Below are 14,829 nucleotides of genomic sequence, written 5' to 3'. Positions count from 1 at the left end.
TGAAGTACACTAGGGCATCACAGAGGTGATCCCATGACATGCACTTGAATTGTATTTGACTAAGGGGGTGCTTTGCTAAGTCATCAATCACATTCTCTCCCAGAGTCAGGAGACAGATATGGATCAGGACAACTGGAGATGGCCCTGGATGCAGGGCCTTTTTAAGCTAAAGACAGATCTCAGTCTGATTTGAGGCCAGGCCCATTACTTAAGACAGGAAAAAAAAATAAAGCAAAGAATGGCACTGAAGGAAGCCTACTTTGGCTGACATATAAAATGGGATGCTGCAGTGAGAGATATACAGCAGGAAGGTCAATCAAGAAAATGTTGCTACAAACTGGGGGGGGGGGGGTGATAGCCATGAATCAGTGGAGAGCTGTGAGAAGATAAAGCGAAGATAGAAATGGCAAGATCTGGCAATTGATTGTGGAGTGTCAGCTCCTTATGGGGAAAGGATGGTCTCATTCCTTGTACTTGTGTTCCCACCACCAGAAGTGAGAAAAGAGAAACCTGAGGCTCTGGAAAGATAGGTGGTAGTAGTTCCTTCAAGAGAAATGGAAAAAATTGTGGAAAAAGATCTAAGGGGAAAGAAGATGAATTCCATTTTGGACATGGAGGGTTTCTGAAGTCTCAGAGACACCCAGTTTGAAATAAGCAATAAGTGACTGAGGACATGGGCCTGAAACTCAGATGAGTAACAAACTGTATAGACCATTCAGAAATGTGTTTGCAGAGCAATGACAGTGAAACCAAGCTGGTGAGGTGGCCAAGAGAAAGAAGATTTGAAAGAAAAGAGATGAGATGAGACTCAGGGCCACACTTGGACAACACCAACAAATGAGGCATGAGGTAGGGATGAGCAGTCAGCAAAGAATCTAAGGAGCATTAAGATGGTCAACAGTGCCGTATACAGCTGAGAGTTTAAAAAGGATTAGGACTATTAAGAGATCACTGGTAACTTTATATTGAACAGTTAACAAAACCATGATCAACAGCCTTCTTAGGGTTTTGAAATAACTCATAAATTTGCTAGAAATATTTACTAATAGGGTGATTTTTCCCAATTCCCATATTCATGGTAGTCTTGAAATAGATAATGATTATAAAGTAATGAAACTAAATTTTAATGACAGAAAATATGAATATAAATTAAAACTAAATTTTTTAATGCCATAACATAAGTGCCTTTTTAACTATCAATGTGGAAGGTTATAAACTCATTTAAACTTTTTTTTGCATTTTTTCAATTGCCTTCAAAGAATCCAGAGTCATCTCCAGTTATTCTGATTCATATCTGGCCACTGGACCCAGATGGCTCCAGAGGAGAAGCTGAGGCTGGTTATTTAGGACTGCAGCTCCCCATTTAAATCCAATTCATATGCTTGTCATGGCATCACCTCCCTGATGTGATCTTCTTCAAGAATGAAGGATAAACAACAAAAACCACCATCTCTACCAAACACATCCAAAAACTAATCTCCTAATTTTATAATCACACAAATTATGAATAATTATTATACAATCTAGCCAGACACTATGCTAGGTACCAAGGATACAGAAATCATATGTTCTCTTCCTCAAAGAATTTATATTTTACTGAGAAAAGCAATATATACATAGTTGATATATGACAGGTATGAGAGGTCTAAGAATAAAACAAAGACCCTCAAGAAAATTGTTCAGAGCAAAATGACTAACAATTGGGAGCTTCATGGCAGATCTCAAAAGACAAGGGTGGGTCTGCAAGCTCAGGCAATTTTGAGAAGATAAAAATGAAGGGGGCAAACAAGTTAAAGCAAGTTTGGAAAATTGGATGAAATAAGGCTGGAGATGAAGAATGTGGAGGTCTCTAAATGGTTTATAGTCCAACCTAAAAATAAGGTGTCTAAGGAAGAGGGTCACATATTCATATGTACTCATGAGGTAGTATGGTACAGCTGGGTTCTGGGTTCTGGCTGTGTGACTCCAGGGTCTTCATCTGTAAAATAAGGAGGTTGTATCTCAAGAAAAGTCATCTGGCAGCACCAGTGTGGATGGATTAGAAAATAAGACATTTTGCTGGTCAAAAGACCAGTTAGGAGGTGACTGCAGACATCAAGGAATGACATAATGAGGGCCTGAATTAGGGGGGAGAGCTGTATGACCAGAAAGGAAATTGAGGTTAAAGAACAATGCTGTTCTTAAGGAACAAAAGGGAAGTAGGCAGAGGCAGGCTTCAGCTCAGCAGCAGCCACGCACAGGCAGCTTTGAGAACAACAGGTCTGCAACATAGGGGAGATGGGGTTGTGGAAATAAATACAGCACATCCCCAAAAATCTAAATCAGGATTTAAAATGTGGAAACATAAAATTTTCACTCTGCCTCTTCAGGCAGCCATGTACATGCACACCCCATCAGGAGACCAGAGCTCAAATCCAGACTGACAAGCACAACCTTGGTCACCTTGCCTCAGTTTTCACAGGATAATGCCAGCAGCACCTTCTTCGCAGGATCCTAGTGAGATTCAGTGCACAAAGTGAGCATCAGGTAAATGTTAGCCACAGTCTTGCTGCTGTGATTATGTAGCTGAGATTCAGCTGCAATGAAGATTATAATAGACATAGGAAGTAAGGAGAGAGAGACAGCCAAGGGGGAGGAGACAGAGCATGATGAAGGAAAGCACATGAGAATCAGAAGCAAAAAGGAGGGTGACAGAAATCAGGAAAGATCTCCAGTCAAGGGGTTAGCAGTGTTCAAGCTGCTGAGATATCCAAGGGGACAAAATTGAAATAAGGTCATTGGACTGAAGACTGAAGAGATAAGAACTGATATTCTTATTGCCCAGGGGTGTCCCACCTTCCAGCTCTGCAGGGCTGCATCACCCACCAAAACCTGGTCAAGGGACCATATAGAGATTTAACTATTTATTAAACACTCTATGCAACCCTTGACAAGGATCCTTCCAAGCTCTTTACATACATTGTCTCATTAGACCATCACAACAACCCTGTGGGATAGTTACCATCTATGATTAATCACATTCACAGATAAATAAACTGATACTCAAAGAAAGTTAAGTGACTTGCCCAAGGTCAAAAACGTTGTGTTCTAGGTAGATTGGAACCCAGAGCTCTTTCTAACTCCAAGTCCCCTATACTGTATCATGAAAAAGCCTTGTTATCCTTTGAGACAGATGTTTAATTCTCAGTCCTGGAGGGGGACAAGATACCAATCCAGATGGCCCCAGTGTAAACTAAGAGTAAGTACAAGCCAAGACAAGGAAGTAGAGGTGGGAGTGCAATGTGTATTTGTAGGGCAAAAAATAATCCAGCTTGGCTGGAGCACAGAGAGAATGGAAGGGAGCACTAAGAAATAAAGCTGGAGAGGGAGGTTATGAAAAGCCTTGAATCTCAAGCAAAGGAGGCAGAAAAATTTATCCATCACAGACTTCTAAGTAAAGAGTTTATAGATAGATAGATAGATAGATAGATAGATAGATAGATAGATAATTCCAAAAGAACAAGACAATCAAATCTGCATGCTCCAAGTTATTTGTTTGACTAAATTTGACCACAACGAATTTGCACAGGTGGTGGTCTATGGTGTAAAATACTGCATACAGTGTCAGCTAACTTCCATATGATGGATAGTTTTGCTGAGCTGTTTTTCCTTCTCTTTTATTCTTTGATATAAGGGATGCTACATTGCATCTTTAGGAGAGAAGGATAACATTGAAAATTATAGGTGGGGCAAAAACAAAAACTAGCAGTAAAAATTAATTTTAAAAAAATGAATGGCAATAATGTGAAATGCAGATCCAGTGGGAAGGAGAGTAGGAAGAAATGCCTGCCCTCTCAAGGCAGGGCATAATGTTCTAAGTGGATTGAAAGCTGAGAGAGCTGCCCTCAGATTTGTGAAGTCCTAAGTGGTTTCCAAGGCAAGTCCCTGGATATCTCAGGGCCCTACCTAGGAACACTGGACAATAAAGCAGCAGGTCTGGACCAAAGTAAATAGAGAGGAGGAAGTATGCAAGGTATTGTGATATTGAAAGAAGCCACTAACCAATGGTGAGAAGTAGAAGCAAAACAAGAATTTGAAGAGCCTCAAATAATCCCAAATGATGAACAGAGCGGATGAAGTAAATGGCAGAAGCACAACTAGAAAAAAATGGCAGTCAGAAGACTTAGCAGGGTCAGACTGGCTCTGGTCCCTTGAGCTCCAGGTGGGACGCTGAAGTGGCAAGGAGACATTAGAGCCACCCAACTGATTCTATCTTTAGAGAAGTATGAGTTGAGTTCTAAGGCTGACTCAGTCCTTGCTTTTTTATAGAGTTTTATAGAGTGCTTTGCCTAGACCTGAGTGGCACTCACAACCACCCTCTGCAGTAGGCCACATAGCTATTATCTTCTGTTGTACATATTTTTGTTTTGTTTGTTTTGGCAAGGGCTAAGTGACTTGCTAGGTAATTATTACGTGTCAGAGGTGGGATTTGAACTCAGGTCCTCCTGTCTCCAGGACTGGTGCTCTATCCACTGTGCCACCTAGCTGCCCCTTGTTGTACATATTTATTAAAAAATAAGACTTTTCAAGGCTCATGCAGTTAGGTCCCAGGTCTCAGGATAAATCACAATGCTTTTTTCGCACACTAAATTTAACTTTAGGGCAGGGACTCTCATCCAGTTGGCAATCTGGTGAAGCCTATGGAACCCTTCTTGGAATCTTGTTTTTAAATGTCTAAAAAAATTACAAAGAAAAACAAATATTATTGGAAAAAATGTACGATCTTATGGATTTTTTAAAAATCTAAGTTCATAAATCCTAAAGTCTCTAACCCTGAACCCCAAGTTTCAGATAAAGAAGAACCTAAGTAAAATAGAAAGAATGGGAAAGGATCAAATAGAGTGTCTCAGGACAGGAAGAGGAAAAGCCAGTCAAGGAGTCAGATAAGTAGGACGAAAACATTCCTCTTTCTGTTAGAGCTCCATCTCACTTCTCTTCACTTGGCTTGCAACCTTAAAGCCATGCTGGCAGCCTCACAGCTCATCAGTTGTCAGGTCTTGGTGAGCTTCTCCCCAGGACATCTCTAGCATGTGTTCCCTCTTCACACTCACATACCCTAGTTCCAGTTTGCCAACTGGTGCCTCTTCAGTCTCTCCCCAATCTGTCCATCTACCATATGGCTACTCAACAGGTTCTAAAAACATAGGCCTAACCAAGTCATTCTTGAGGTCACCAAACCCTCTAGGAAAGAATGCAAACTTCTTGGACAAAGAACATCACAATCTAGCTTCAGTGATCCATCCAGGAAATACCACATATTCCACAGTCAATACTGCAGCCACACTGGCCTACTGGTTGTTCCTTATATAGAACATTTCCTTTTCTATCTCTGTGTTTTTAAATAGTTTCTCTTGAATATTTCCTCCAAAACTCAATTCCGAGGCAACTAGGTGGCGCAGTGGATAGAGCCATGGGTCCTGGAGTCAGGAGGACCTGAGTTCAAATCCAGCCTCAGACAACTTAATAATTACCTAACTGTGTGGCCTTGGGAAAGCCACTTAACTCCATTTGCCTTGCAAAAACTAAAAATATAAAAATAAAAAAAAAACTCAATTCAAGAGCCATTTCTTACATGAGGCCTTCCTTACTTTACAAATGCATTGCCCTTCCACCTTGAAATAACTTTACATTGAACTGGTCATTTACCCAGAGAGAATGTAAGCTCCTTGAGATTAAAACTAATTTATTTTTGTCCTTTTAACACCAGGGCTAAACAAAGTGGTCAGCACACAGGAGATGCTTAATAAATGTTTGCTGATCAACTGACTTCCAAAACTGAGGGGGGAAAGTATTACAAAAGTTACCAGGGTCAACATTTGCAAAGAAGACAAGGAAAATGACTGGAAAAAGGTCGATGGAAAGAACAGAGAGTTGTCGCTTGAAGAATTCAGGGAAATGTGTCATTGCAATGCCATCAGAAGCATATAGTGATGAAGCAAGGGCTTGTGAATTTTCAAGCTGTTTCAAGTATAGACAATAAGCATTTAGAAGCCACTAAATTTCAGAGACCACATGTCAGGTCTGGCCTGACATAGACACAATTTTAGGCAAGGATCTTACAAAGGTTCAGAAATTGGACAAGATTTTCAGCACATAAATTTAAAAAAAAAAGAATATGACTCATGAGAAATGAGTATTTCCAAGAATAAAAACTTTCAAAACTTAATATACAAGAAATAATTTCAATGAAACAGGAAAAAGAGAGCCAATAAGACTCCATAAGGAGCCCATCAATCAACTAGGATTGTTGTTTTTTAGATATATGTGCAAAATAAAATCAATGCAGTTAAAATTAGAAGGAAAGCAAGAAACTAGGGAAAATATTAGAGCAGGTTTTTCTGAGTCTCATTTTTAAAATATACAAGGAATGAAGCCAAATTTATAAAAAATAACAGCCATTTATTAATTGATAACTGATCAAGGGAAATGAATAAGGAATTCTCAGCAGAAAAACTAAAAACTCTGTAATATTTAAAAATACTCTAACTCACTAACATTTGGTTAAATGCAAATTAAAACAACTCACATCTAAAAGATTAGCTACGATGACAGAAAGGAAAATGACATAAGCTGGAAGGGATGTGAGAAAAGATAGGACACTGATGTATTGTTTGTGGTCCACCCAGTCTTAAGAACAAGTTGGAATGATACTGTGCAAGTACTTTGACTCAGTAATACTGCAATTAAATCTGTATCTCGAAGAGACTGAAGAGAAAGACCCATGTGCACAAAATTATTCATAGCAGCTCTTTATATGATGGCAGAGAATTGGAAGCTGAAGTGATCCTTGTCAATTATGGCTGAATAAGCTGTGATATATGATTGTGATGGGATACTACTGTGCTATTAGAAGTGACATGCAGGATGACTGAAGAAAAAGTGGAAAGATTTATATGAACTGATAAAAAGAACAAGGAGAACAAGGAAAATACCCTATTACAGTAACAACTATATTATAAAATGATCAATTGACTTACCTACTCTGATCTTTATAACAATGATCCAAGACAATTCCAAAAGACCCATGATGAAAAATGATATCCACCTCCAGAGATAAAACTGATAAATTCTAAAAGCAGATGGAAGCAGACTTTATCTTTCTTGATTTGATATTTTTTTGGCAACACTGCTAATACGGAAATATGCTTTACATGGATTCACATGTACAATTAATATATTGATTGCTTTAACAATGAAAGGGAAGAGGAGGGAGAAAGACAATTTAAAACTCAAAACTAATAATATTAATTTTTAAATTTTTAAATTGGGAAATATTTAACAAAATAAATAAAATATTTTTTTTGAAAAATAAAATATATGTGTAAAAGACAGAAAAGTAATTGAGAATGAATATAATACAGTGACATAGTCCTAAAGGAATAATGTTCAAAAGTGATAAATCCCAGAATGACCTGAGGCTTGTGATGGAAGCTCAGAACAAAAAGAGCCTCTAAAAATCTGTTAGGGACAAGAGGAAGGTAAAAGGTTACCACAGGAGCTCAAGGTGGATGGGATAATGATGATTATGCTGATGATGGTGGTAGTGGATGTGGTAGTAGTAATGATGATAATGAGGATGATGATGATGATAGTGGTGATAATGTATGAAAACAAACCTGGAGTGCTCAATTCTTATTTTATGTTCTCCTCCCTTAGGAGACAGATCCTTGGTAAAGGAAAGATGGAAGAAAACTGCTAGCAGGGAAATCAAAACAACAAAAAGTAAAGAAATAGCAACAAAGTATACATCAAGATTCATATTCAATGACTTCAAGTCAGTAACTTGGACGAATTATATCCTAAATGACAAGCGTAACTGGCAAGTATAATTACTGGATCGTTGTGCGTGGTTCCTGAAAGTTTCTAACAAGGAGGAAAGTGTAACAGAACTGAAAAATGGGAAATGCTATTCCAATTTTAAGAAAAGAGGATAGATATAGTTCAAAAATAACAGGCCAATGAGACTGACACTTGAATATCTTACAAAATTCTTGTTGCTCAACAGTTGTTTCAAGTACCCCATTTTGGGGTTTTCTAGGCAAAGACAGGAATGACTAGACAATTCCTTCTCATTTTACAGATGAGGAAATTGAGGTAAACAGGTCCAAGTAACTTGTCCAGGATGACACAGCTAAGAAGATCTGAGGCCAAACGAGTCTTCCTGACTTCAGACCTAGTTCTCTATCCATTATATCTCCTCATTGTCCCTAGAATACACTATTTAGAAGGTTTTTTTTAATATTTCAAAAAGAAATGTTCAATCCATAATAGCTTCATCAAGAATAGGTCAAGACTTTACCACAACAGATGCAATTTTTAAAAGCCTTTAACAAAATACTACACCATTACTTTTAAAAAAACACTACAGAGTACAGGAATAAATGGAACTTTCCTTTAATGAGAGGTAATATCTATCAAATCATCAGCAAGCTTTATCTCTCATGGAAATAAGCTAGAAGCCTTACCAGTAAGATCAGGAATGAAGCAAGGATATCCATTATATTGTACTAGAAATGCTAGCTATAGCAATAAGAAAAAATAGACGTTAGAATAGATAAATGAGATTAAAATTATAGCAGATGATATGATGTTAAACTTAAGAAAAATCGGCTAAAATACTACTTGAAATAATTAACAACTTTAGCAAAATCAAAGGGTATCATTTAAACCCTCATAAATCATCAGCATTTCTATATATTAACAGCAAAGTCTAGCAGCAAAATACAGAAAGATAAATTCCATTTACACTAACTGTAGAAAATATAAAATATTTGGGTCTACCTGCTTAGACAAACCTAAGAAGTCTATGAATATGATTAGAAAACACTTCTCAAACAAATTCATATCTATAAAAAGGGAAAAATAATTGTTGCTTATGGATAGGATGAACCAATACAATAAGAATGATAGATCTATCTAAATTAATCTACTTATTATCAAACTAGTAAAAATTATTATGTGAATTATAAGGTATCCTGCCCGTACCAGATCTCAGACTATATTATATCATCAAAACAATATGGTACTGGCTAAGAAATAAGAGCAGTGGATCAGTGGAAAAGATTAGGTGCACAATATGCAGTAATAAATGATCACGGTAATCTAGTGATAGATTAACTCAAAGACCAAGCTTTCAAGACAAAAGCTCATTAATTGTCAAAAACTACTGGGAAAGTGAAAACATGGCAGAAATTAGGTATAGAACAACATCTTATACAAGAAGGTAAAAAAAAATAAGGTAAAAATGATTTTGACTTAAAGGGTGATTATCACAAGCAAATTAGGAGAGCATGGAATAGTTCACCTCTCATATGTAAGTATAAGGAGGAAGTTAGGACCAAACAATATAAAAAACAACATTATGAAATGTAAAATGGATCATTTTGATTTTATATAATTAACATTTTTGCACAGACAAAATCAATGGAACAAAAATTAGAAGGAAAGCAGAAAATGGGAAAATATTTTATAAGTATCTCTGATAAAGGCCTTATTTCTCAAATATATATAGAGAGAACTCATTTAAATTTATAAGACTCCAAATCATTCCCCAATTGATAAATGGTCAAAGAATATATATGAATACAGTTTTCAAACAAAGAAAACAGAAAATGAAAATATGATCTAAATCACTATTGTTAAAAAACAACCCTGAGATACCAATCTCCTACCCATCATATTGGCTAATAGACAGAAAAGGAAAAATGATAAATGTTGGAGTAGATGTGGGAAAACTGCACACTAATGTGCTGCTGGTGGAATTATAAACTGATGCAAACATTCTGGAGAGCAATTTGGAATTATGCCAAAAGGCTATAAAACTAGACATATACTTTGATCTAGCAATACCATTACTGAGTTTGTATCCCAAAGAGATAAAAAAGGTAGATTGGGGAAATCTAAGTGTACAAAAATATTTATAACAGCTCTTTTTGCAGTGCCTATCAATTGGAGAATGGCTAAACAAGTTGCAGTGTATGATTGTAATGGAACAATATTGTGCTAAAAGACATAATGAGCAAGATTCTTTTTTTTTTTTTAGATTTTTCAAGGCAATGGGGTTGAGTGGCTTGCCCAAGGCCACACAGCTAGGTTATTATTAAGTGTCTGAAGTCGGATTTGAACCCAGGTACTCCTGACTCCAAGGCCGGTGCTCTATTCACTGTACCACCTAGCCGCCCCAAGATTATTTCTTAAAAACTTGGAAATATTTATATGAACTGAAACAGTGAGGTGAGCAGAACCAGAAGAACTTTGTGCACAGTAACATCAATATCATATGATGAATACTATAAGTGACTTAGCTCTTTTCAGCAATGCATAATGATTCAGGGCAATCCCAAATGACTCATAATGAAAAATGTTATCTCCAGAGAAAGAACTGATGGCATCTGAATAGAGACTGAAACGTACTATTTTTATTTTCTTTTTTGTTGTTCAAGTTTGCTTCCACAAAATGACTAATATGGAAATATTTCATATGACTGCACATGTGTAACCTATAGCAAATTGCTAAGCATCTCAGGGAGGGGGCTAGGGGAGGAAGGGATAGAATTTGGAACTCAAAACTTAAAAAAAACCACCAAAAATGTTAAAAATTTGTTTTTACATGTATTTTGGGGGAAAAAATAAAATTATCATTGAAGAATGTTGAAAAAAACATAGGTCCTGACATAACTAACTTTTCTTCCTTTTCTGACAGAACAAGTAAATTATAACAAAGATGATCATGTTCTTGATGCAGACAAGATGGAGTGATGCAGAATACAGGATTTCAAAATTAAGTCACCTTGAAATTGGTTGAAAAACCAGATCCAAAGAACAAGTAATTAAATGAATTGCTGTCAAACTGTTGGGTGGTTTCTTATAAGTTGAATGGCTCAGAGACATTATGAAGCTGGGATGTATAGGTAATAAGTTGGATGATAGAATTATGATCTCTTGACAGGCTAGAAAAAGGATTGAATAAAACTGAATAAAATGACTTTTTAATATGGATAAATTTAAAGTTCTACTCCCTGTTTCATAAATTCAACTTCACAAATAGAGAATAGCTACAAACAGTTCTAGTTGGAAAAAATGGCCTGCAAGCTAATATGAGTCAACAGAAGACCCAATAACGTTACAGAAGACCCAATAATGTTACTGCTATCCTCACCTATATTATGACAGACACAGCAATCAGAACAAGGGAGGTAATAATTCAACTGAATTATATGCTGGTTAGAATACATGTGGAATATCATGTTCAGTTATGGGTACATTTTAGTAAATAAAGAAATACTAAAGAAGGACCTGAAAAGCATGACCAGAATGGTCAAAAGAGTTCATGTCAAGTGAGGAGCAGTGGGAATAACTGGATATTTATCCTGGAGAAGAAGAGACCAAGAAGGAATACACTATACTTCTTCAAGTATCTGAGACTCAAGTATAAAAAGGATCTCTCTCTTCTGTTTGGCTACTTAGAAAGACTTAGAGATAATGGTGGAGAAAGTGTCCTAATAGATAAGAATTATCTAAAAGTAGAATGGACTTTCTTGGGAGGAAAGAGAGTTCTTTCTCTCTCTGTGGAGGTCTTCAAGGAAAGGCTGACTGACACTGAAAATATTTTAGAGGGAATTCTTGGACATGTACAGTTTGAACGTGATGACCTCTGAGATACCTTCCAACTCTTAGATTTTCTGGTATGGAAACAAAAGTTCTGACCTCTGATATAATAAATCAGTCACACTAATTTATAATAAAACTCATAAATAGTAATAATATTCATGAGAACAAAATAGTATCTTAGATAAAACTTGCCTTCACAGCTTTCGACTGAATTAAGCCCTTGTCCTCTGGAAACATTCCAGCACACCTTTGTTTGAATGCCACTGAGGTCCGATATTCCAGTGTACAGGCGGTACCAGAAGGCTATGATTACCTATGGGGGAAAAAAAGAGTGGAGATACCCAAGGACAGAATATTCTACCTTATCAATATCCTCTTCTCAAAGCAGTATTTTATGATGTTTCAACCACTTTAAATATTGTCCTTAGATATGAGAAAAATTGTCACTCAAAATTTCATGGCAGAGTGAAAAGAATATTGGACTTAGAATCAGATGGCCATGGTTCCAATTTTGTCTATATCTGTTGCTAACATGAGCCTCTAGGCATGTCTCTCGAAGCCTCAGTTTCCAATTTTGGTTAGAGAGAATAGTAATTGTACTTCCTACTTCATAGGATTGAAAAAAGAAAAACTTTGAAAACTTTTAAGCAGTTTACCATCAGAGCAATAATTATAAATGACTATTTTTCAAGAGATGATTGACATCTTTCACAAAATGGGATAAATAACATCACCATCACAGTAACTGGCCTACGCTGTTGCTAATCAGGGAACAATTCTGGATTTTTGCTTTGCTGTCAGCAGATGAGTTCTAGCTGGTCTTAAGGACAAGAAAGGTTTCAATGATTGACCCAGCAATTTGTGAGATCCAGTAAAGCTCAAGCATAAAGAAATTCATCTCCAAAAGGCTCACCACCCAGGGATGAGATTTTTATTAATAGCAACTCATGAAACAAAGAGCTGAAATATGTGTGGGCAGAGGGAAAAGCCCAACTGACAAGAACCAAAGATATTTGAAAGTATAAAAGAATAAGAGGCAGTAGATATAAATACAAATGAAGGTAATATATAGTAATATAAGATATTACTATTATTAAGAAAACAACAGACTCTGGTGGGGGGAGGGCAGGAAGTTCTTGGTTTCACATTCTATTTCTAAAAAGAAATGGTCTTGATCTTCATACAAAAAAAGAAGTTCCAACCGTACACAAATGTGCATATTCTAAATACAGAATTTGAGAGTCCAGTAATGTAAATTAAAATGCTTAAAAACCCTAGGTAGTTAAAATCTTTAATAAATAAAGCACAAGAGATGAGGCTTTCTCAAGAGAGATTAGGGCTGCTAAAGTTCAGAAGAGTGAAGGACAATTCAACTTTGACCCTTAAATATGTCATTGATGACTGCAATTGGCTCTCCTCAGTTGCTGTAGAACACAGCTACAATTCCCTTCATCTCACTTCAGTATCACTACCAATCTGATGAACATATATAGCTTCTATGATTAGTTAGTATGTATTGCATGGCATTCATTGTGTAGAGAGAGAGGTCTTAGGAAAAGAAACTCCTAGATCCAAATCTGCCTCTAACACCTACTAGCCTTGTGGTCAGTGGCAAGTGTCCCAAAATAATTGTCTAAAACTTCAAGACAGTGGAAAAATTGCTGATATTCATCAGGGGATGGCCTTTCCACACCAGTAATTCCCTACTCCAGAATCAGATCTGTCCCCCAAATATAAAAAATATAAAGATTATTCATTGAAAGGTTAAGTCTGTTACTGATCAGAGGACACAACTAACCCACTATTGTTCTGTTTTTGTTTTGTTTTCCATTCAAGTTAAACTGAATTGTCTCAATAATAATCAACAAGCATTATGTTTCTCACTCTCAACCCTCTAATGACTGAGATTTTCTTTTCCTTGCCAAGTCTATACAACTAGAATCAAATGTTCCAATAAAGACAGGAAATAATCAGTCTTCTCCACGAACAGACAAGGCCATAGGTTATAATTTCAGAGATCAAAGTCTAGGCCTCTAGAAATTCCTCTTATTCACTGTCCATTATTTCAAACACAACAGGCTGGAATCCCAACCCTTAGTTTAAAGCAAATATATACACATATATAATACATATATGTGTGCTAATAGAATTTTCATAATTCTTTCTACAGAGTATATGTATGTTTATCTCTCTATATATGTAAATGTGTAAACATATGCATATATGCAGAGATACACACATATGTTTATTTTTCTGGTAGAGAAAACTTTCTAAGTTTCTGTCAAAGATAAAACTTTAAAAGTAAATTTAGTTATTTACAAACTGAGTACAAAATTAAAACTAAAGTCTCACTCTTCTGCCTCATCCTATAAAGGTAGAGATGCTGAGTTCTAGAATGCATCAGAGAATGTAAGCTTTCATCCTTTCTACCCAGGTTAAAAGGCTTCCAACCAGTATGGGTCTAGAGAAAGGGCATGTCCTCTAATATGTCTCTCTTCTCTGACTGTAGAAATCTTGTTATATCTAGTTATTTACATGTTATCTCCCAAATCAGAGAATTCAAGTAGTGATTAAACTCAATCACCTCCATGGTTTCCCTAGCATTTAGACATATCATGTACCAGAATGCTTGCCTCTTGTTCCTCCCTTTTCCCCATTTAAGGTCATTGCTGAGACCAGTGACCAGAAACCATATGAAGAGGAGTGGCAGAGGTAAATGATTTGGATGGGGAGGAGGGCAGTAAGGCAACAAAGAGAAACACAACAACGAAAAGGAGAAGGAAGTGCAGAAGATAGATTTTTGTCCTCATATATCACTGACTAGAAAGCATCCAAGGACTTTATAAAGTAAGAAAGCCTGAAAAACCAGAAACTCGGTGACTCTTCGATGAAGGGGAAAAAGAAAAGGAAAGGAAAGGGGATGAGCTAGCCAAGGCAGGTCCTCCCCCAGAGATTTTCTCAGGATGTATAAAAACATCTTAGGTACTAATATTAATTCATTTCATGACTCCTGTTTTGTTCCTCTCATTTTAAATAAAACTTTGCTTTGTAATGGTGGATATATATTTTCTAATGGGACAAAGACCTCAGTATACTGAGGAAGAGCCCATAAAATAAAAAAAATTACTTTCTCAGATTTCTAGGATAGTAGCAACAGACCAGGAAAGTAAAGAAATTCCC

The 14,829-nt window shown here is 36.5% G+C and overlaps 1 protein-coding gene across 6 annotated transcripts in view; it reads right to left on the bottom strand.

Moving 5' to 3' along the window:
• The window catches only part of LOC141496388 (putative C-mannosyltransferase DPY19L2), a 152,829-nt gene that overhangs the window by 116,862 nt on the left and 21,138 nt on the right, over positions 1-14,829 (bottom strand). For all 6 annotated transcript variants that reach the window (XM_074198914.1, XM_074198916.1, XM_074198918.1 and 3 more), the window contains exon 5: positions 11,842-11,962. In XM_074198914.1, coding sequence (XP_074055015.1) covers positions 11,842-11,962 — 121 coding nt within the window. The remainder of the gene's footprint in view (positions 1-11,841; positions 11,963-14,829) is intronic.

This window comes from Macrotis lagotis, chromosome 8, assembly GCF_037893015.1.
Source record: "Macrotis lagotis isolate mMagLag1 chromosome 8, bilby.v1.9.chrom.fasta, whole genome shotgun sequence".
NCBI classification, from domain to species: domain Eukaryota; kingdom Metazoa; phylum Chordata; class Mammalia; order Peramelemorphia; family Peramelidae; genus Macrotis; species Macrotis lagotis.
Note: the sequence above shows the minus strand (reverse complement) of the source record. Positions and strands in the feature narration are given on the sequence as shown.